This window comes from Anser anser, assembly GCF_964211835.1.
Source record: "Anser anser genome assembly, chromosome: 20".
NCBI classification, from domain to species: domain Eukaryota; kingdom Metazoa; phylum Chordata; class Aves; order Anseriformes; family Anatidae; genus Anser; species Anser anser.
In genome coordinates this window covers 1,856,117-1,875,978 of record NC_139741.1, presented here as the reverse complement: position 1 = coordinate 1,875,978, position 19,862 = coordinate 1,856,117, and the positions used below count along the sequence as shown (strand labels likewise).

Below are 19,862 nucleotides of genomic sequence, written 5' to 3'. Positions count from 1 at the left end.
AAGATTTTACATGGGAGAAAACTTGTCTACATGAGCTTCGTTTCAGGCACAGAGCAAGCTGTATTATAACCCTCAGGAAATTTTCAGTAATAATTATTAAGAAGTACTAATTACTGGGAAGAGAGAATACCAAAGGCTTCAGTTTGACCACGCCAAGGCAATGGTACACACGAACTATTACAGTACTTTGAAGTTTTTATACAATGTTTTGATCATTCTTAACACTTATATGGCATTTCTCAGCTTCAAAAGCACTCTGCAAAACATTAATTAATGCTTTTAATAGACAAGAACTCAATTATATCAGTTATACTGGAAAGATAAAGAAAGTTACTATCACTGGTCTGAACAGCCATTACCAATTCCCATGATATTTCACATTAATCGTTACATATTACACTCTTTTGAAGATTATCAAGTCTTCTAATAAAAGCTGAAATCTAATATTTTACCCTGATAACCTAAGTGAGTTAACAGTTGCTAGGATGACACGTTATTTTACAAAACATTAATATATTCACTTTACACCACCAAATAAATACTTCTTTCAATTAGTTCCTCCTGCTGAAGATTTCAAATATGAGTTTTATTTTCAGTTGGAAGATAAGAAAAATGACAAACCTGGCTTTTTTGGATGTGATGCTGGTGTTGGGTGCATCTTAGCATCTCTAGAAAAACCATCTAGATTTCCTTTAATGGCTTCCAATGCATCATCCCTGCTTTTTTCACCTGCCTGAAACACGACAGAACACGTTTTGAAAAATTCAGAGCATAACTCAGTTTTCTTGCAACGTCCACACTTGTTCAGTACAAAATCTAGCAATGCCTGCTGTTAGATTAAACTTTTCTTCCTCCTGCAACACCTACTTGAAGCATATTAACATCAACTCCCATATTTAGGAAGCACGTATTTTGCAGACTACACAATAACAGCATTGCTCAGTTTTAGACATGTGCTTTATGTACAGGAACAATACATAGACCTCACTCGACTATTTGGAGTCTTGCAGATAAAAGCCTTTGAGCTCACTGGAAGTGTCCAAAACTTTGGACAAAGTTAACAAACAAGCCACCAAACACTCTCTGTTTTAGAAACCTCAGTCTGTTCCCAAATGTTACAAACAAGGTTGGTTTAAATTTATTTTTTCAAATGTTGATTTTATTTTCAGCACCAGCTTTTGTTTACATTATACAAACAGCATAAGGACTGAATATTCCAGATGCTTTCAAAGATCTAATCTGATGTCTCATGCAAGTTCCCCACTTGCTTGCTTGCCAGCCAAAAAAGAACACCCCACAAAAGCCATTAAAAAAAAAAAAGTGAACATTGCAGTTACTATTTAGGCCATACCTTAGGTTTCACACTGCTCAGGAGCCTCAACTTCTGCTTCTGCTCTTCAAACTGGCGCCGTTTTCGTTCTTCTTCTAAGAACTTCTGCTGATGCTCAAACCTCTTTCTGAAGCAAAATAATTAAAAAAAAAATCAAAAAATAATTTCATTACAATTTCCACGTCAAGCTTCCGCTCAGTTTTTCCACTTCTGTCTCAAATTCAGATGGCTTGGTGCACACATTTCCACCTATCCTCTGAATTGTATGACAGCCAAAAATATTCTACAGCCCTAAATGGACTTCTTTTCTAGAGAAATTACCATTCATATTTTTGCAGTGTCGACTATACTTCCAGACTACATCTCCCTCTTAAAAAAAGAAGAATTTCCCAAGAGTAAATGAAGTGTCACTTACTGTTGTTCTTCTGCAAACTGCTTCTGCATGTCAGGGGTGTACTGCGGGGCTGCCGGGCGCATTCCCAGGAAAGAAGCCTGGCCCATGTAAGGCATTCCAGCTGCCGGCATCGGACCCAAGGGCATGCCCCCCTAGAACAAAAGAAATAATACAGAGATGTTTTTTCTCGCTCGCAAATAAAGCCAAACCACTGACAAATGCACCGTGCCAAGTTATGAACTAGCTAGGTCTCCTGAAGTTAAGAGCATTAGGAGTGCTGGATGAGCAGCCTCTGAGCACAACCTGTCACCGAAGAAAGCGATGGTCACTCAGTAGATGGCACTCTTCCCTCTCAGTAATGAATTACAGTTCTTAAAGGATTTTAGACAGTGAGATGGTCTGCTGCTCAAATGCAAAAAGCAAGACTTCAGATCCACACAATCTTCCTCAAAGGAAGGAACATTACAGGCATTCTATACACGTGTTTTTTTGTGTGTTTTTTTTTTTACTTTTTTTTTTTTTTTTTACTTTCTTTTTTTACAGGTTTACTTTTTTTTTTTTTTTTTTTTAAGTTTTGCTTCCTGCTCTCAGTGATTGCACAATACTTTAGAATTCCACGCTGGAGGAGCGCACTCCTAACCAATAACGGATGCTGGCAAGATCTGGTCTGGTCACTTTGCAAACAAAGCTTATCCGGGGAACCAAGGGAGGGAGAAAGTATACAGCAATAGCCAAGAAACTTGTCTGAATAAACTGCATGCATATGAGAAATATTTGCTGACAACCATATTCTGGGACAGTTATAGCAACAAGGCTTGCCTAGTATAGAAGGAGCCAGAAATTAAGTTATTTCTATTACCAGTCATTTTGTATTTGGTATCAGAACATGTAGGAAGAGAATAAAGGCTATTATTTTTAGACCAGCTCTCATAAAATCATCTTCCCACTATAAACTTTACAAAATTAATATAATGAACTCCAGGTGGGGGTGGGGAGGGAGGGGAGCATAAGGAGATGGCAAGATGCAATATATTCTGGTTGTCACAGCGATTTGGTTACAAAGCCACACCAATACTTTAAATTTCAGCGAAGTGCAAATTTGCACATAAGAACAGATGGTACTAAGCAGAAAACAAATTATTAAAAAATAGAAAATACAGTACTAGCCACTCATGTTTTGTTCTTATTCCTCAATTAGTAACAATAAAGAAAATGTTGCTTTAAGCAGGAAAAAAACAAAGTAACATGGGAACTAGGAAAATGGGAAAACTGGTGTGAGAAAATGCAGCACATTTACGAGATTCTTTGTTCCCTATAACAAGGTATTTTAAAAGAAATGTTATGAACTGCCACTTACACTTAAAAATATATACTTATAGTAACTACAGCATTTGAATTACAAAAGGATAAAAAAAATCATTGAGTTGGTCATGACTGGACTGCACACACAGTCACTTCGTAACAGTTTTCAAGGGTCTCAGTTAAAATACTGCACAAATGTCACCTTAGCAGTAAGTACGTGAAACCAAAGCAAAAGAGAAAGCACAAAGTAAAATTAAAAAGACAGAAGGGACATACTGTGGGAGTTCTGAATTATAGTTATTTAACAACTCAATAGTATTGCTAACCACACTTTGGAGTAGGTGGCATCTGATAGCTTTTCAAGGTCTTGCTGATTTTTTTTTCCCTTTCCTGTTCAGAAACCATGCTTCTCTTACCACACTTTGATGTCATAACACACATAATGAAATGAAAGTTCAGATTCTGACATCTTTGAGTGGACTACAACATTCAAGATAAGTTTAACTGATACCATCCTTGCGTTTCTCTCCACTCTACAACAGCGGGTAAGGTTTGCCAAACTCCCCCACTCTCCCTACCCAGATCCCAATGAAACCTGGAGAATTCATTAAATATCAGAAATACCTTCAAAAGAGAATAATTTGAAATATGATGTCCCACTACGAACTAACACCCACGCTCCAGCTTCCAGCCAAGTTCATCCCCTCTCATCTCACCGCAGTTGTGAGAGGGAGACAGCGTCAGCTGTCAGCTTTCAGTCGTGCAAAGCACCTCATCGCAGCCGTGTTTCACTGCCACACACCTGCATGGCCATAGGTCCGGGAGGCATCTGGGACCCGTAATTCATTCCCATCATGCCTGGCATGTTGGACTGCATGACAGGAACCATCGGAAATCCTTGCTGTTGCATAGGAATCATCCCTGTAATAAAACATTATACAAAGCAAGCACCTAGTTAGTGTTAAAGCTCTGTATTTTGTTTAGTGTATGAACTAAACCACCACAGCGAAGCAAATTTAAAAAAAAATCTCCGTCTTGCTGGACTGTTTCAGACATAAAAAACAGGCTGCACTGCAGGCAGCCACAGGATTTCCTTAAGCCAGATACCGGTCAGCCTAAGGGAAGAAATGGTACAGGGTTTCCCCGTAACTGAGCTGATGAATCCTCCCACCATCCTAAGGATTCTCCGTGGGTTTCCTTCCGTACAATTTTGAAAGGATCGTTTCCAATTAATGGGATTTAATTAACCAGGTTTCCTTGTGCTGATAATTAAATGCCCATTTCTCTTGAAAAGGAAAACTTACAAACTGGTAGCTTTTGCAGATAAACCTTGAGAAATAAAGTCATCATTGTCACAGTGCAACTTCACATTCGGAGCTGGCTGGACAACTTGTCCCCAGGTTAATTAGCCCACTACATACATTAGAATGGTTAAAATGTCAGTGAAAGACAAATTTGAACAAAATTGGACAAATCGAGATGGAATTTATTAGTTCACTGAACAAAGACAAATGGATTATGTTTCTCATTTTGCTATCTTGGGAGTCCTACACTAAGAAGAAGCGCACACTTGCTACCAGCACCCCATGAGACGATTATAACTGAGCGTCCCATGCAAAAGCACTCCAGGAGGGACACAACGAACTCAGAAGTAACTCATAAATCAGTTCCTGACCCTTTTAATAGGACAATGGTCACTTCCCCTGCAAGTTCCCCCTGTATTTTCCATTAATTAAACAAACAGCTCTGCAACGTGAACGAGAACAAAGGCAATTCAAGGTTGCGGCTCTCCTATTGTATTAATACTTTCACACAGGTTGTGACTCTTGTCCCGGGGTCTTGCTGAGCTTTGTAAATATTTACCAGGTCTTGCAACACCCACACAGTATGGGTATACACAGCTGGTGGGTGAAGCATAAAGAGGTTAAATACCACACTCAAAATAATAATAATAAAAAAATCTTAAAGGCCAATTTGGGTTCAAACAGACCAGAGATGTAGTTTTTCTGGATCTTTAACCTTGCACTCTGGTAACGCTACTACTTTGACGTTGCACAGAAAGTTTTATAAATAGAGTTGCAAGACTCAGCTTACCAGTATTGAGCTGAAAGGGAAAAAACAGCTAAGGAGTTCACTTAACAATCACACTTCCGAGCAACATCGCTAAGTAGAAGTTCTTTGAAGTTGGTTAATGTATCTAAACAAAGTAATGAATTCAGTGCTCAAACTCTTAAGTTCACACATACCTTGAGGGGGGCCCAAACCACCAGCGACAGGAAACATGAAGCTAGAAGAGGAGGAAAAAAATGGTACATGAAAGTCTGTGATTTGAGCGCAAATAGAAATGAACGAAAAAGTTACCTCGACCTGCGCGTCAACACCACCACTCTACGTCTCCCCCAGTCCGGTCAGCACATCCATCTGCTGCTGCTGGTCTCACAGACGAGACGCCCGCTAAATTACACAAAAGCACCCCTGCCGGAGATCCCCCGAAACAACCCAGGCTGCAGAGCGACGGAGGATAAGATTTTATCCTCCGTAACAGCACTAAGATGGCTTTGACTCATCCACATCACCCACAGGAGAGCTTTCAGCACCTACGCAGGTTGGGAAGAGGTCAGTTTGTTAATTTGGGCTAGGCCTTCGAGCGCTGCAGAATGAATAAGCATCTCCTGTTGGAAGCATCTGATTCAGCAAGACCATTAACCGCACCAGAGAACAGTCCTCAGCTCCTCGGTAACAATTTTCTGCAGAGAAATAAACTGCCCATGAGACCCTACCACATTCCTGCCTCCGAAATAGGAGCAGCACAACGTAACGCAGCTCCTATTTTCTCTCATTACAAGTAAAACAGTGATACGGGAAAGAATATTCATTCCGGTATCAAGCTCCAAGCACACCTTCAGGAAGAGCTGTTGAAAATTCAACCAAAATTATAATGGAAAACACCAGTCCTCACTTTCGCATGGAAGCACGTGCTGTGCTGCCAGACGGGAAAAGGAGGGACCTGGTTTCGAAGGCTCCCTTGCAAGCGACTCAGAAGCGTACGTCAGCAGTAATTTACCAAATAGGAACTTCATCCAGTGTCCCAGCCAGCTATTACATCAAAACACCACGCAGGGACAAAACACATTTATAGATATTCGATATCCCTCAGCACGACGGTGGATTTAAAAGAAACTGCCGAAGAGTAAAGGAAGAAAAGCCACCATAATTGACTGCGGAGTTTTGCAAAACCTGCAGGAAATCAGAAAGCCAGTCTGATTTATATTTATAAAAGAGCTGTGCAATATAAATACAAAGACAAAATCAGGAATTTAGCTTGTGGTTCAATGCGTAATTTAATCGCAGCTACTCGCTGCGCAGCCAGCGGGGTACGTGGTCACCACGACAACCCCTATTACTCCTCTTTTCATCCTCTAACTCGGAACCTTCGCCATACTTCGGATTTTCTTTTACCCTAATCGCCATGCTACGTTTTAATTTCTCCTTCCGCAGCTAACATACGCTTATGTCTTCGAGCAGGCCTAGGTCTTTATCGCCCTTAATCACAACAATTTTAGGCTCTTCTGTTTGAAACGCTGGGCAGACACACACCGCCTCCCCTCCAAGTCAGCGCTGGGTTTATCAGGATTGGATTCAATTCACTTTAAACTGCGACTCAATTCACCGGTGTTCAGGTCGCTCATTTTGATCCGCTCCTCGGAGTACAAACACTAGTATTATGAAGACAAACAGCTTACTAAAACTCACAGAGGATCCATGACTGAACTCCTATATTGCTCAGGAAAACTGCTTTCTCCATTGAAGGGCTGAAGCCCAGTGAATGAACTGGATTTTGCCCGCACTGTGTTTCACCCATGGAAATAGTTTTGCCTGTGAGGCTGTCAGTACGGACAGCCATCTCGAGCACAGAGCCTCTTAAAATGCGGGTAATGTCAGACATGTAAAGCTACTGTCACACGCCAGATCTACTAGCACAGCAATTTTAGGCTTCTTTAGAAAATACCTTTCTTTGTCTCTTCTGAATTATAAAATACTTAATTTTGAAAAGCTCACAAGTATCAAAAAACATTCTTCGCTTTTGTTGCCCCTTCTTGTTGAGGAGCCTGGTCAAAGCAAGAGTTCTTCCAAATTAACAAACATAATACAAACTGAACAAGCATGGCAAGATACCCCTGCTTGTTGGGAGCAAATAAGGTACAGAGTATTAAATATTTATCCCTTTCTACTGAGCTCCTGATTTATTTATAAGTCTCAGTTAAAAAAAAAAAAAAAGAAAAAAAACAACGACAAAAAACAAAAACAAAAACAACAAAAAAACCTGCAGCTAATTAGAGGGCACTGGAAGAAGAGAAGAAGAGGTAGTTAACAAAAGTGGCAAAGCAAGCTCCTTTAGCACAGTTCTCCCCATGTGCAGCTAGGATCCACCTCAGACCTTGCTCCGCGATTTAGCTGTGCAATTGCCTAGAGATCATCCACGTGCAAACGTACATAATCCCTACCGAGTTTTTAAACACAAAAAACAGGAGCTTTATTTCTAAACTGATTCTGGGGGACGCAAAAGAAAAGGTATATCCACACATCTAGTTAAAACAGCTGATTAGCATCGCTGAAAAAGAAAGCTAACTCTCAGTCATTTCCTAGATAAAACTGAAGCACTGCAGAAAGCCGCAGAACTTGATAAACTATACTGATAAAAGTAACAGCAGCAGCAGCTTTCTTCTAAAGAAGGCATTTTAATTCCAGGTGTCTCAAAATAACGACGCTGACAAGAACGAAGAATAAGCAGATGACACAACAACAGAGCAGTCTTTAAAAAAAAAGGGGGGGGGGGACATGCTGAAATAAGTCCGTAAGGACCAGTACACCACTTAAGGCCTAAAAAAGCACTCGCAGCTAGTTGCCAGCATGCTCCAGAATTACCAAATGCACTTTCTAGACCGATGGGAGCCTTCATGACCCCAGTTGTTTAAAATAGACCAGTTCACTACTATCAAGTGTGCTGTTTTTAATAGGAATTCTTATTCCTTGTTATTTCCAAAGGGGATTTAATTGCAGCTGCAGGCTTCTCTGCTGTTCTCAGAAGTGGAAGCTCTCCACCAGCTAGGTTGATGCAACTAGATGCAATACTTTAGGTAACGCAGTACAAAAATGTAATACACGCCATATACTCTGCACAAAACAGAATAAGCACAAGGGAAGTGAAGCAACCACACTAGGACAGAACTCTTAAAGCAGTAATATAAAGCTGTAAATTCTTATCGGGTGTCTCAAATATCAAAACCAAAAATCAGGTTCAGTCAAAATGCAGGAGCTCAGGGAGAAGCGACTCCCTTTCTGTATTCGTACTTTACTTAAAAAGCTCCGAACTACATGTAACATTTCTCTATCTACAAGTGGATTTTCAGACCCTCTCGCTCCCAATGAGTAGAGCCTCAGCCTACCAACACGCTGCAGACTAAGCGTATTTTTCTCTGTATTTCCACCCAGAAACCCACAGGAATGAAAGTGAAACAAGCAAAGAAACCCCAACACACAAAACGAATCTGTGCCTCCAGACTTCTTCCTCCAAGAAACCAGAACAGTAACAATGGGAAACAATGACTCTAGGTTGCTTTCGTTCTTCTAAGCCTGTAGTTGGTTGACAACGTTTTTGCTACTTTCTTTCTTACATGCTGAACAGACAGTGTTGCTCTAAGAGGTTACAGGGTTTGTGCAGCCCCTCACGAGAACCGTTTCAGAGTTGTAGGTATGGGGAAATACCGAGAGAGCCACCTGCCCCTTCCAAAACACGCAGGCACGTAAATGAACGCCCACTGCGGCTCCTCTCCTCCCGGTGCTTTGGGAGCAGAGGTCCCAGAGCCCCTGGGGGGAGCAGGGCAGCCCCCGAGAAGCCCCCCGCATGCCGACACCGACAGAGCCGCGGGCTGCAGGTAGCTGGGGTGACTCAACCCGTTCAAATTGCCTTTGTCAAAAGACGAATTTACCCAACCGCCCTAGAAGTAGGGCGACGGATGAATAGCACGCAAGAGCCTACGTTAAATGTATACGTGTATCACCGAGTCTTCAAAGACAGCAAAATGCAAGGCTCCCTCTCCTTCCAAAACCCACAGCGACACAATAAAACCTCTCGCTCGCTGCCGTTTCTTCCTCCTGACACCGTTCCCCAGCCCCCCCACCTCGCCGGAGGGCCCTTCCCCATCGCCCCCCGAGCCCCCCGGCCTCCGACGAGCCACGCAGGAACAAATCCCCTCCTGCCCAGGCATCCGAGACTGCAGCCGCGGGTCGCTGAGGGGGCTCCCGGGGCCGTGAGGGGGCTCCCGGGGCCGTGAGGGGGCTCCCCGCAGCCCCCCACTCCCAGCACACCGGGGCCGGGGCCGCCCTCCTCATCCTCACCTTCATCCTCACTCTCACCCTCCTCGCCCCCCTCCCCGCAGCCCCGCTCCCCTCCCGGCCCCGGCCCCGCCGACCACCGACCTGGCTCCCCCCGCGCCTCCCGGCGCCCCGCCGCCCCCCGGCGCCCCGCCGCCGCCCCCCGCTCCGGGCCCGGCCCGCAGCGCCATCTTCCCGCTCCGGCCCCGCTCCCAGCTGGGCCGCGGCGGCGGCGGCGGCGGCTTCCGGGGCCGGGCCCCAGCCTCGGCCCGCCCCCGGCCCGGCGGAGCCCCGCAGCGGGGCGGAGGAGGAGGAGGAGGAGCCGGGGACGCCGGTTCGGGCCGCGGCGGTGCCGAGGAGCCGGGCCCCGGGTGGGTGCCCGCCCGCGTAGCCGGGCCTGGCAGCCGAAGCCCGTCCGGCCTTGCCTTCCGCCCAGGAGCTTCCCCACCGCCGCACGTCGTGGCACAGAAAGCAGAAGCCCTCGCTCGGCCGCCCGAGGTGTTTTCACCATCGGAAGCAGCGGCAAGAGCAGCCCAGCTCCTCGCCTGCCATCTGTGCTGCCGGCAGGAGCGGCAGCAGCAGCACCGGCCAAACGCTGCTGCCAGAAGAAAGGGGCGAAGGCAGCACCGATGGTTCCGTGAAAACAAAGCGGTGCCACCCTTCCCCTCGCACCCCAACAGGACGCAGGGCCACCGCTGGCACCCAGCTCCAGCGGGCTTCCCCAGTTGCCATCCCGATGTTCCCCTACGAGTACCAATTGTTCTGTTTAATATGGTCAAAAGCAGGCCCGTGCCAACCGGCCCTGTGGAGGTCATTGGAAAAGTTACTTTATTACCTTGTAACTGTGCCAGCCAAAATCCTCAGAAGCATTGGAAAATAAAAGCCCGCTTGCTGGGGTGCAGCATGATTTACTAGCCAGTCACACAGTCGGGCCGAAGCAGCTCATCTCCCTTAATAAGTTCAGCCAAAGCTCGCTAAAATACATTACAAAGCAGGGAAGTTCTGGAGCTGTTCTTTATCCTCAGGCAAAGAAGCTATTCAGCACGACAGCTTTTCAGTACTTCACAGAGGAGTAAATTCTAAGAAGCTCAGTGCTTAAACTTCAATAAGCTACTGGTTGGGGTCAGAAACCACATTAAAATCAAACCCAGTCTGAGGAAAAACAGCTAGGTGAAAGCTGAAGCTTTCATTTCATAACCAAATCCCCCCAAAGAGAAACGTGTTATCATCTTTCTACAGAATTAGAATTACACCCAGCTGGGCAAGAGAAAGATGCTCATGATCAAAAGCTGTTCTCCCTCTTCACACCACTACTGGAATAGGCACACGTATTATATATATTAGCAGTACCTTTTAAAGCAATTTCTTACCCAAATTGTTAAACATATTCCACAACCCATCTATCATCATTACCTTGCAGCAAATGACTTGGTACTTATGAGAACATATGACTGAAGTTTTAGTAAGATATACAGGCAAATTCATTAATAGATGTCAAAATGAAGGTAGTTCCTGTATAACCCAAATAAAAGGTCCAGTCCTGCAGACAGTGAAACCAATTTAGCTCTTCTTATAAAACTTTACTGTAATGTATTTCAGCAAGCTTTGTCTGAACCAACAATTAAGAGTACCCTGCTGTAAGTGATTTAAACGGAGCTGGGATCCATTTCCAAAATGGATTAAGTATGAGAAAACAAGACAATACTGTAACAGGAATGTTTGCTTAAAGAATTATAGTTGCAAAGGAGAAGCCATTCCTGCATTACTGGACTTCTGACACAAGGGTGGACTAAGAACGCAGACGAGGTAGGTGGAGCCTGACCTTTTTACATAGCAGAAGGAGGAATAATGTATGCAGACTTGTCCCATCAAGGTTATATAAACAAGTCTCTGTATTAAAGTATTCAGTGACCTTATTTATTCTGTTCTGAGGCTTAAATATGAAATAACACAAAGTTACTTGGAGTTACAGGCACGTAAAAAACAAAATCATTTTTTGCTTATTAGGTATTTCAAAAGTAGTATGAATGAGACTTTACTTCCACCTATATACATGGTGGTGTTTGGTTTTTTTTCTGTTTTATAAAAAAAGATGTTCACTGTGTCTTCTGCAAATTTATTAGGGATCACCTGAACACAGAACTGACAGTATTTCCAGCTAGCAATGCAAAACTATGGGACAGTAACACAGATGTTATTGTTGAACTATCATTCAGAAACATAAGGTATTTATGTCAAGACCACATTCTTCAGCTTCTATAAGAAGCATTCAGGAATCCTCTACAGGCAGTTCAGTAGATACTTTCTTGCACGTAAACATTTCCCTTCCCCTTTGCCATCACCTTCGTTCTTCTGTTCTTCAGCGTGGACTGAGGCATCAGTCCCAGCTCAAGAGCAGTCACTGCTCAGCTTTTTGAAGAAGTCTTTAAGTTACCAGCGTCTGTAACTTCATTAGCTTTCTTTTTTTCCTTTATGTTCTCCTTTGCAGTTCTCCTACAAGAAACACATTGGAGACCAAGACAGCTGAACGTTGCATACGGAAAAAAAATAACACAGCAGTGTCCCAGACAGTCTTTTTACATTTTACTGCAACTGAACGTAAATCCTTCAGTAGCAACAGTCTGAAGCATGTGTAATGGTGCTCTTCATGACCACTGTCTACCACACTGAACTGCTGCGCATCAGACAGCCTTATTCTGGGAGCTCTAGTCATTACAATTTAAGATCTATTTCTTGTATTAACATTTCATGCATTAAAAACAAAGCCAGCCCCAGCCCTTTGCCAGAAGAGGAGCAGGTAAGTTCTAGCATTCTGCTGGGAATGCTAGTCTGAAGTCTGGCTTTACAGCCGGTGGTTGAAACTCAGCTCGTTTCGGAGCTGCCTGAATCACCGCCATCTCATGTGGCACCACCTAAGGTGAACTGATGGCATTTATCCAATTTCCAGTAAGCAGATACTGACACTAAAACTTCACCATCACTACAAGCATTGTGACTCAACAGTGAGTTCAAACAAGGCATTGGTTACTGTGGAGGAAGCTTGCTGGCCTTTCCTGTATAAAAGCCATCTGGAGAGGAGAAAAAAAAAAAAAACTACTTACTTTTTACTTTTCTTCTTTTTTAAGAAGCACTGAGGGGTGGTACAAATTGCTTCTCTCGTTAGTGGTTTCTTAATGAATTTCTTCTTTTGTTTGCTGAGAACGACATTTAGTGAAGAAGGATTAAGTGTCTTTAACGGACAAAAGTTAATATTCAAAGTAAACAAAACAGACAATGAAAACCTGTACTGGTTGTTAGGGATTTACAGGTCTGAATGTATTTTCAGTGTTTATTCCAAGATCAGTTCAGCTACTTATCCGTGACATTTACCATGTCTTTATCGATCCATTACTTTATCTCCATGACATTCAAACAAATTTTATTTTAATACATAAGGTTTATATGTTTATATACATACATAGATTTCTAATTTTGAAAACTACTACGAGTTAATCAGTTCTGCACAAAAGAAGCATTACAAAGCACTAATTACAAACCCATCTATATGCATACAACCCTACACCATTTTAAGGTAACTTTTTCCACGTGTCAGAAGCCTGATTCATGACTGTGAGCCTAGGCAATCTAGGGCGTATTTCAGGGAACTCATGTTTTTCCTGGAGTTAACTGCTTTTCTATAATTAAAGAATTGTTTCCATTTTTGTCTGGGTGAAAAAACACAGCACCATCCCCATCTAAAATTCCTTTTGCAGGTGAATTGCAACTGTGCCTTTTGTAACCCTTTTATCCCAAACACCCTTCATGCAAGCTTTTGAAATGGAAGACAAACAGTAAACTACTCAAACGAACGTACCTCTGAAGTTTGGGAAAATGTTTTATGTAGCCGGGCACAGGACAGCCAGCTCGCTGGATAACATTAGCTATACTGGGAAGGAGAGGAGGGAAGAGATTAACTCTAGCAGTAAGCGCTTGGAGAAGAGCTAAGAAGGTCCCATGGACCAGACAGAACCATACGGTTCAATAATACATTATACAAAACATAAAGCGGATTTTTGCTGTATCATTTTCGATTTACCTTCGTAATAAAGGTTTATCATCTTCTGTAAAGAAAGTGACTGCTTTTCCTGTGTGCCCTGCTCTTCCAGTACGACCTGTCAAATGCAAATTTAACAGAGTAAAAGAGATTTTTACTTCAAATACCTTTCTTTATTCTATTCCTCTTCACAGCCCCAGCCTCCCAGCGTATGTTAATATACTAAACATACTACGAAGCAGCTGGTCCCCAAAGATTGTTTCTATTGCACAAAAGCACACGTCTGAAAGAATCAAGTGTTCAAGGTTCATAAAAGCTTGACAAAAAAGTAACTCAGTTTTACTGAAAGTTGAGGCCAGGTATAAACTAGCTCAAGTGAGCTAGTGCTGTAGCAACAGAGGAGTCTCGGTTTCAGGATTTTCACTTATGCACTGGAGAATCTCCATTAAAGATCTAAAAACTAAGAAAAAGGACACACTTTGTGAACAAGCACTCACCTATCCGATGGATGTACTCCACGGCACTCGTTGGCAAATCGTAATTAATGACCATATTTACTCCTTTGAAGTCAATCCCTCGAGCTAGTAAGGCTGTGCAGATGAGCACCCAGATCTTCCCAGCTCTGAAACTGTGTACTACATTATCTCTCTAAGGAAAGAAAAGAAACGTACTTGGAAATGGTCTGATCAGCAGTCTGAGAAAAGAGATGGACTTATTTCCTGAAAGGTGTCGTGTTAACAAGCAAAACTAAACCTCTCAACCAAAACCTGCAGTAAATTACTGTCAAACTTACCTCCAACAACATTATAAAAGAAGGTTAAAAAAACAGTGTTGTCAAGTATTATAAAAAAATTAAAAAGAAAAGAAATTACATCCTCCTACCTGTTGCTGAGTTTTGTCTGCATGGATGACATCCACATTGATGCCTTCATAAATCAGTTCATGGAAAAGCTCTTTAGCCCTCTCAATAGACTGCACAAAAACAAGGACTGGAGGAGCAAAACCCTGCAAAAGAATAATCTTGTCTAAGGCTCAAGTCCATCTTCTACTCTTCTTGGTTGCAGACTGTGCAGCTACAGACCTAGTTAGCCTCAGTATTTTACATCTTGGAGGATAACTATTTTTTTCTTTTTAACTAGCAAAACTCTTTGGGAGTCAGATGTAAGCAAGTTCAACCCCACTACCTCTGATAGAATCATTCTTCACTTAATCATCAGGCTGCATTCTAATCCGCAGAAACTAACTTTTTTTGTTCCCCTCGCAACGTAAGCGATCCTACTCACACTGCCAACTAAAATTGAGCAGACCATTAATACAAAATGCTCCCAAGACTCAAACATATCAGCAATAGGGTACCCCCTCATTTTTCACAGGGAGAGTAACTCCTCTTCCTCTTGTACAGATTTGTACTCTCTTTAGCATGTACCACACAGAAGCCTTTGACCTAGGGAATTGCACGTCCCTGACAGACACGTGGCTCAGTTCAGAAGTACGCAAGATGTGCTCGATCACTCCAAAATACCTTTTTAACAAGCTCTCGCATTGCCGTTAGTTTTCCTGTCTCAGATCCAACAAACAACAGCTCTTGTTCTACCGTCTCCGCTGCAGAGTTTCTGAAAGCAGAAAATAAAATCATGTATTTTACCTGGTGGGCAAGAAACACCGCATGACTTATTTCACCAGTACACACTCCCAAAGTTTATTTGATGACAAAATAATGGGCAAACAACATTTTCCCTAGCTTGCGAGAAAGATCTCTGTGCCTACACAAATCTTGAGACAAATAGCCTGTAGTACTAGGATTAACAACAGATGTACACCAAGCAGTCTGGTGAGGCAAAGAAAGGAAATAAGTCCCTCAAGAAAGGAAAAAAGCATGAGAGAGCCGGAGCACAACTGCACACCCACCTTGCTCCAACAGACACCAGAACAACACTGTCGAGGTTGAGTTTACACCACTCCTCCACATCGCGTGCAAAGGTTGCACTGAACAAGGCCCTCCTCACCATGTGGGACGTGCACGCCAGGAAGACAGAGGCCAGCTGGTCTCGGAATCCCGTCTTTCCATCTTCAAACAGTTTGTCGGACTCATCCACCACCAGCCACTCCACACTAGGAACAAAGAGGGTTTCTTCTCAGTAAGAGCCACTTGCAGAGAAGGCAGAAGTTCTAACCCGTCATCACAGACGCAAGAATTACGCACACATATGCTTTTCAGTGGCAAAGCCACCAGCAAAGCTGGATACGATAAAGATTCTCAGTACCTGGTCAGGTCTATTGCTGGAGGATCCTGTTTCAACAAATAAATGAGTCTGTTTGGAGTAGTAACTAGTATATCTATAGGGAAAAAATAAGCAAAAACACAACCAAAACGTTAGACGAGACACAGAGTTTAAACAGAACATTAAGAAACATATTTTCCAACCCAATCTGACCGAGGTTTTTTGGTTCAGAGTTAGGACAAGGCACTTCACTGTTACAATTCCTTTGGGAGAGTATTTAAGCAGCAGAAGATAATGCAAAAAAAGTCGTGGATTTCTTTATTACCACAAGACTTCATGTAAATGGTTCTTAAAATCCATCAGGAAGAGTTTAGATACAAAAATCATTCTACTGTGCTCTTCTTCAGAGCTGTATCTTCTGTGACATTCACCTTTTATTAAGCCTACAACTTAACAAAGTTCTACTGTCAGGTTTACTTTCTATTTCTTCCATGAAAGTTTTTTTTCTTTTTTTAGCACTGAGCAATAAATTACACGATTTGAGTGGTATTAACCAATTTCCTTAAAACCACACAAACCAGAAGAGAAAAGTCAGTGACGTTTTTAAAATTTTCAGATCGCACTTCAGTAGGGAGAACAGTTACCAAATTTCTTCGATGACTTGGGCCCAAACTTCTTCGCTGCTTCAACTGCCTTGTGGATCATGTGTATCCTGAAGCCTGTCCCCTCAGCCAATTTCACCAGCTCCCGATGCGTCTGAAAAGACAGCAACACAGATTAAATTTACAGAAGCTGATCAGCTTTGTTTGAAACCAGAAAAAAAACAGGCATTCCTGAAGGAACAGTTTCAAACATCACCCAGATTTCAGTGTTAGAGAAAGTTGTCCAGTCTTCTCAGCACAATAAATGTACAAATACATAAATATGACAACCCCGCTCCCCACAGCACACACCTGGCTAGCAAGCTCTCGGGTAGGCGCTATGATCAGAGCTCTGAATCCTTTGTTCATAGGTTGTTTCAGGTGTGTTAAGAGAGGAATACAAAATGCCAGTGTTTTTCCAGACCCGGTAGGAGCAGAAGCTAGAAGTTCCCGCCCCTACAAAAGAAAAAGGCATTATTTTACTGGAAGAAAAACAAATGCAAAACCAAAAAAAAAAATCACATGCGTGTAAAGATTAATGCTACAAACTAACCCCAAATACATTAGTAAAAGCATAGATAAAAGAAATCTTATAACAACGACATTCTGAACCACGATGCACTGGATATTTCTGTAACGCTATGTGATACCAGGAGACTTACGTGAAGCATGACGGGAATGGCCTGCATCTGGATTGGTGTTGGGACCTGGAAGCCAGCAGCTCGGACGTTCTCCATGATTTTGGGGTGGATTTTGTATTCCTTTTGGAGTTGTTCAAAGGTGGCAATTGGGTCAGGAAGATCTGTTCCTTGGACATTGATCCTGTGTTGATTTCTGAAGCGGTTTATCTGAAAGGCAAGAGACAAACTCTTTCTTTTGACAGCACAGAACTAAATCCATACAGATTAATCTTCTGATTATTTTCCCATAGTCGGTCACCCCCCCCCAAAGGGGAACTGCCGTAAGTGAGCGCCAACTTCAGATGAAACACCCACAGAAAGCAAGTAATCAGTGGCTACATTAGATTGCTGTGGTCCTACCTTTTCTCTTCTCAAGCGCTCAAGCTTTTCCGCAGTAGGTTTTTTGTCTTTCGTATCTTTGATTTTTGCTTCCAGAGAGGACATCCACATTATTCCATTATTTTCTGACAGCTCTGGCATTGACGCTGCTTCTAGAGGTTTGAAGAGATAAAGTTTCCATTAGCAAAATCTAGTCAAAAAATTACGTGGTAAAAAAGGACAACTCGAAACAATTTTTGTCTCATTACCATCTTTAAAATTAAGCTTTTGTCTCATTCCCTGAGAAAAAAACACTAATCACGTCCCTGCAACTTAATACTGTAACATAGCCCAATTGTTTTTATCAGCTCCTACACAGCGCAGATTTAAAGTAAACTCAAACAAGAAGCACGAACTCTGCCAAGGCGCTCTGCCGCGCGTACGTGTACATAAATACCTTGCATCTTTTTCCTTTTTCTCTTCCCTTTTCCATTTTCTGCCGTTCTTTTCCTCTTCCCCATCACCTCCACGCCTTTTTTCCCGGCTCCATCCTCCTCCTGCAAGCCTCCTCGCTCCGCCGCTCCAGCACCCGTCGCAGACCCCGGAGGGGCTCCCTCCTTGCTCCCGAAGAAGTCAAGACCCCCCGGCGAGCCGCCGCCGCCGCTCCCCTTTATCACCTGAGGGCAGGAGAGGAGAAAACGCCGTGAGGGCGCCCGGCGCCGCCAGGCCGCGGCGGAACCGGGCCCTGCCGCGGGGACGGGACGGGACGGGAGCGGCCCCAGGGCCAGGGCCAGGGCCCGGCCCCAACCCCCCGGAGCTCCCCCGGGGCTCCCCCCGCCGAGCCCGCACCCCGAAGCGCCGCGCGTCGCGCCCGAAGCGCCGCACGTCGAAACGGGCCCCGGCGCCCAGGCGGCGGAACAGCTCCTGCGCCTCCATGCTGCCGCCCACCCGGAAGCAGAAGGCACTTCCGGGGGCGCGGGGGCCATAGCAACGGGCCCGTAGCAACGGGCCCATAGCGACGGGCCCATAGCAACGGGCCCGCGGGGCGGTGCCAGGCCCCAGGCCCGGCCAGGCCGCGCCAGGCCCCGCCTGTTTTTTTGGAGGTTTTTTTTTTTTTTTTTTTCCGTCCATAGTTCTAAGTGTGATCCAACCACGTGTACACTTTCCCTCTGTATTTGCAACCATAACACAGCTTAGGGTTGGAGGGGGATAAGGAAAACTGTGCGAAACCAATATATTTACTTCCTGGAGCAATTCTAAGCATCGCTCAAGGCTTCAGTCACCTGTGTGAGATGTAAACGAATCAGAAATACCAAATCTGGTATATGAGCCGTAAAACTGTTCTACATCTTTATAGGCTCATCGCGGCATTTTGTCCTTTTGTGTATTCCTGATGGCAAGTTAATTACACTGACTGCTTCACCTATTTTAAAGGCACAGCTCATTTAAATGAAAGGACAAAAGCTTTTGTAAGAAGTTTTTGTTCGTGCATGTCTGCGCTTTCATGATTTACAGTATCATTAGCTGGTCTCAAAGGGCTGATGGGGGAATCGCTCTTCTATCAATCACAGTGCCAGCAAGCACAGATTATCAGCTCTGCTGGGCACAAGCATGCTGCCTCTCAGGGATGTAAACATGGGCCCTAGATATTTCTGAGGAGGAAAACTGGTGGCTTATTAACACGTTCTGATCTTTTCATTGTCAGGATCATTCCTGGTTTTACATTCTCTTCGTCAATTGACTGGAATTCCCTTTGTGATCTGCCACAAGTGGCTCTGCCTTGCTCTGTGAAAGTTTAAGAATGCTTTCTATTGGTCTGATTTAAATCCATTGCAGTCAAAAATACAGGGGGCTCAAACCCTCACTATCCTCTTGATTTTAAGACCCACACTGACAAAGATTTCTGTGCATTTGACATGAAGCACTTCCAGTGACATCTAAACTAAAGTCAGGCACATGCCGTTTATTTGTTTAATCCTTGATGTACACTGATGCAATACAGCTTCACATACATGCAACTGTGCTTAAAGAAATAATTTTAGAGGCAAAGACAGGAGCAACAGAGCAACTGGCTCAGCTGTTCAGGACAATCAGAGAAAGATCAGAACTCATTTAATTAATCTATTTATTCATTATGATAAACTGAGAGGCAGAGTAGTAAAGGTAAGTCTCCTTGTACTCTGTATCAGATCAAACTACTGATATCGTGCCTGGTGTTCTTGAGGCAGAACAAACAAATCCAATTAAGCAACATAACATCAGCATTACAAAAACTATTTCATGTAATAAAATTCTCAAGGGCCAAACATCTACATTACCAAAGTCTGAGAAACCCAAGACATACAGGCAATGGTTGTTCTTCCTGTAACATTCACTACTTTAATTATGAGCTTTGAGATGAAAAATTGCATAAATGAGATCCTCCCCTCAGTCCGTATCTGCCTGATTTATAGCACTTTTCTTTTGCCAAACTTCTGACTTCCTAGCAGAGGGGGTGGAAGCAGCCGCACAGAAACTGCGGGTGGGCGCAGCGCACCACCACTGCTGCGTCCCTCGTTGGTGTCCGT

The 19,862-nt window shown here is 43.5% G+C and overlaps 2 protein-coding genes across 11 annotated transcripts in view; both read right to left on the bottom strand.

Moving 5' to 3' along the window:
- The window catches only part of SYNRG (synergin gamma), a 48,582-nt gene extending 37,235 nt beyond the window's left edge, over nucleotides 1–11,347 (bottom strand). For 4 of the 10 annotated variants that reach the window (XM_083806777.1, XM_083806778.1, XM_083806779.1 and 1 more), the window contains exons 1-6: nucleotides 9,507–9,655; nucleotides 5,273–5,313; nucleotides 3,829–3,947; nucleotides 1,746–1,876; nucleotides 1,352–1,457; nucleotides 622–733 (exon numbers count right to left, since the gene is read on the bottom strand). In XM_083806777.1, coding sequence (XP_083662903.1) covers nucleotides 622–733; nucleotides 1,352–1,457; nucleotides 1,746–1,876; nucleotides 3,829–3,947; nucleotides 5,273–5,313; nucleotides 9,507–9,592 — 595 coding nt within the window. In that variant the 5' untranslated portion in view covers nucleotides 9,593–9,655. Of the gene's footprint in view, nucleotides 1–621; nucleotides 734–1,351; nucleotides 1,458–1,745; nucleotides 1,877–3,828; nucleotides 3,948–5,272; nucleotides 5,314–5,387; nucleotides 9,403–9,506; nucleotides 9,657–9,826 lie in introns of those variants that run through there. The other 6 variants (XM_083806773.1, XM_083806770.1, XM_083806774.1 and 3 more) reach the window with 4 other exon arrangements.
- Nucleotides 11,348–11,496: 149 nt separating this feature from the next.
- DDX52 (DExD-box helicase 52) lies at nucleotides 11,497–18,324 on the bottom strand. Its single transcript, XM_083806781.1, has 15 exons — nucleotides 18,145–18,324; nucleotides 17,753–17,972; nucleotides 17,338–17,468; nucleotides 16,960–17,145; nucleotides 16,610–16,753; nucleotides 16,301–16,412; nucleotides 15,699–15,771; nucleotides 15,343–15,546; nucleotides 14,957–15,047; nucleotides 14,317–14,439; nucleotides 13,932–14,082; nucleotides 13,477–13,552; nucleotides 13,255–13,326; nucleotides 12,503–12,595; nucleotides 11,497–11,894 (listed from the first exon to the last, which is right to left on the bottom strand). Exons 1-15 carry the CDS (start codon nucleotides 18,307–18,309, stop codon nucleotides 11,807–11,809), a joined length of 1,929 nt encoding a protein of 642 aa, XP_083662907.1. The 5' UTR covers nucleotides 18,310–18,324; the 3' UTR covers nucleotides 11,497–11,806.
- Between the last annotated feature and the right edge of the window lie 1,538 nt (nucleotides 18,325–19,862).

Coding starts and splice junctions, on each gene's coding strand:
- DDX52 (XM_083806781.1), bottom strand. CDS start 18,309: ATGGGCCCGTTGCTACGGGCCCGTTGCTATGGCCCCCGCGCCCCCGGA. Junction 16,413..16,609: donor CCCGAGAGCTTGCTAGCCAG/GTGTGTGCTGTG, acceptor CTGTCTTTTCAG/ACGCATCGGGAGCTGGTGAA. Junction 14,440..14,956: donor TGCGAGAGCTTGTTAAAAAG/GTATTTTGGAGT, acceptor ATTCTTTTGCAG/GGTTTTGCTCCTCCAGTCCT.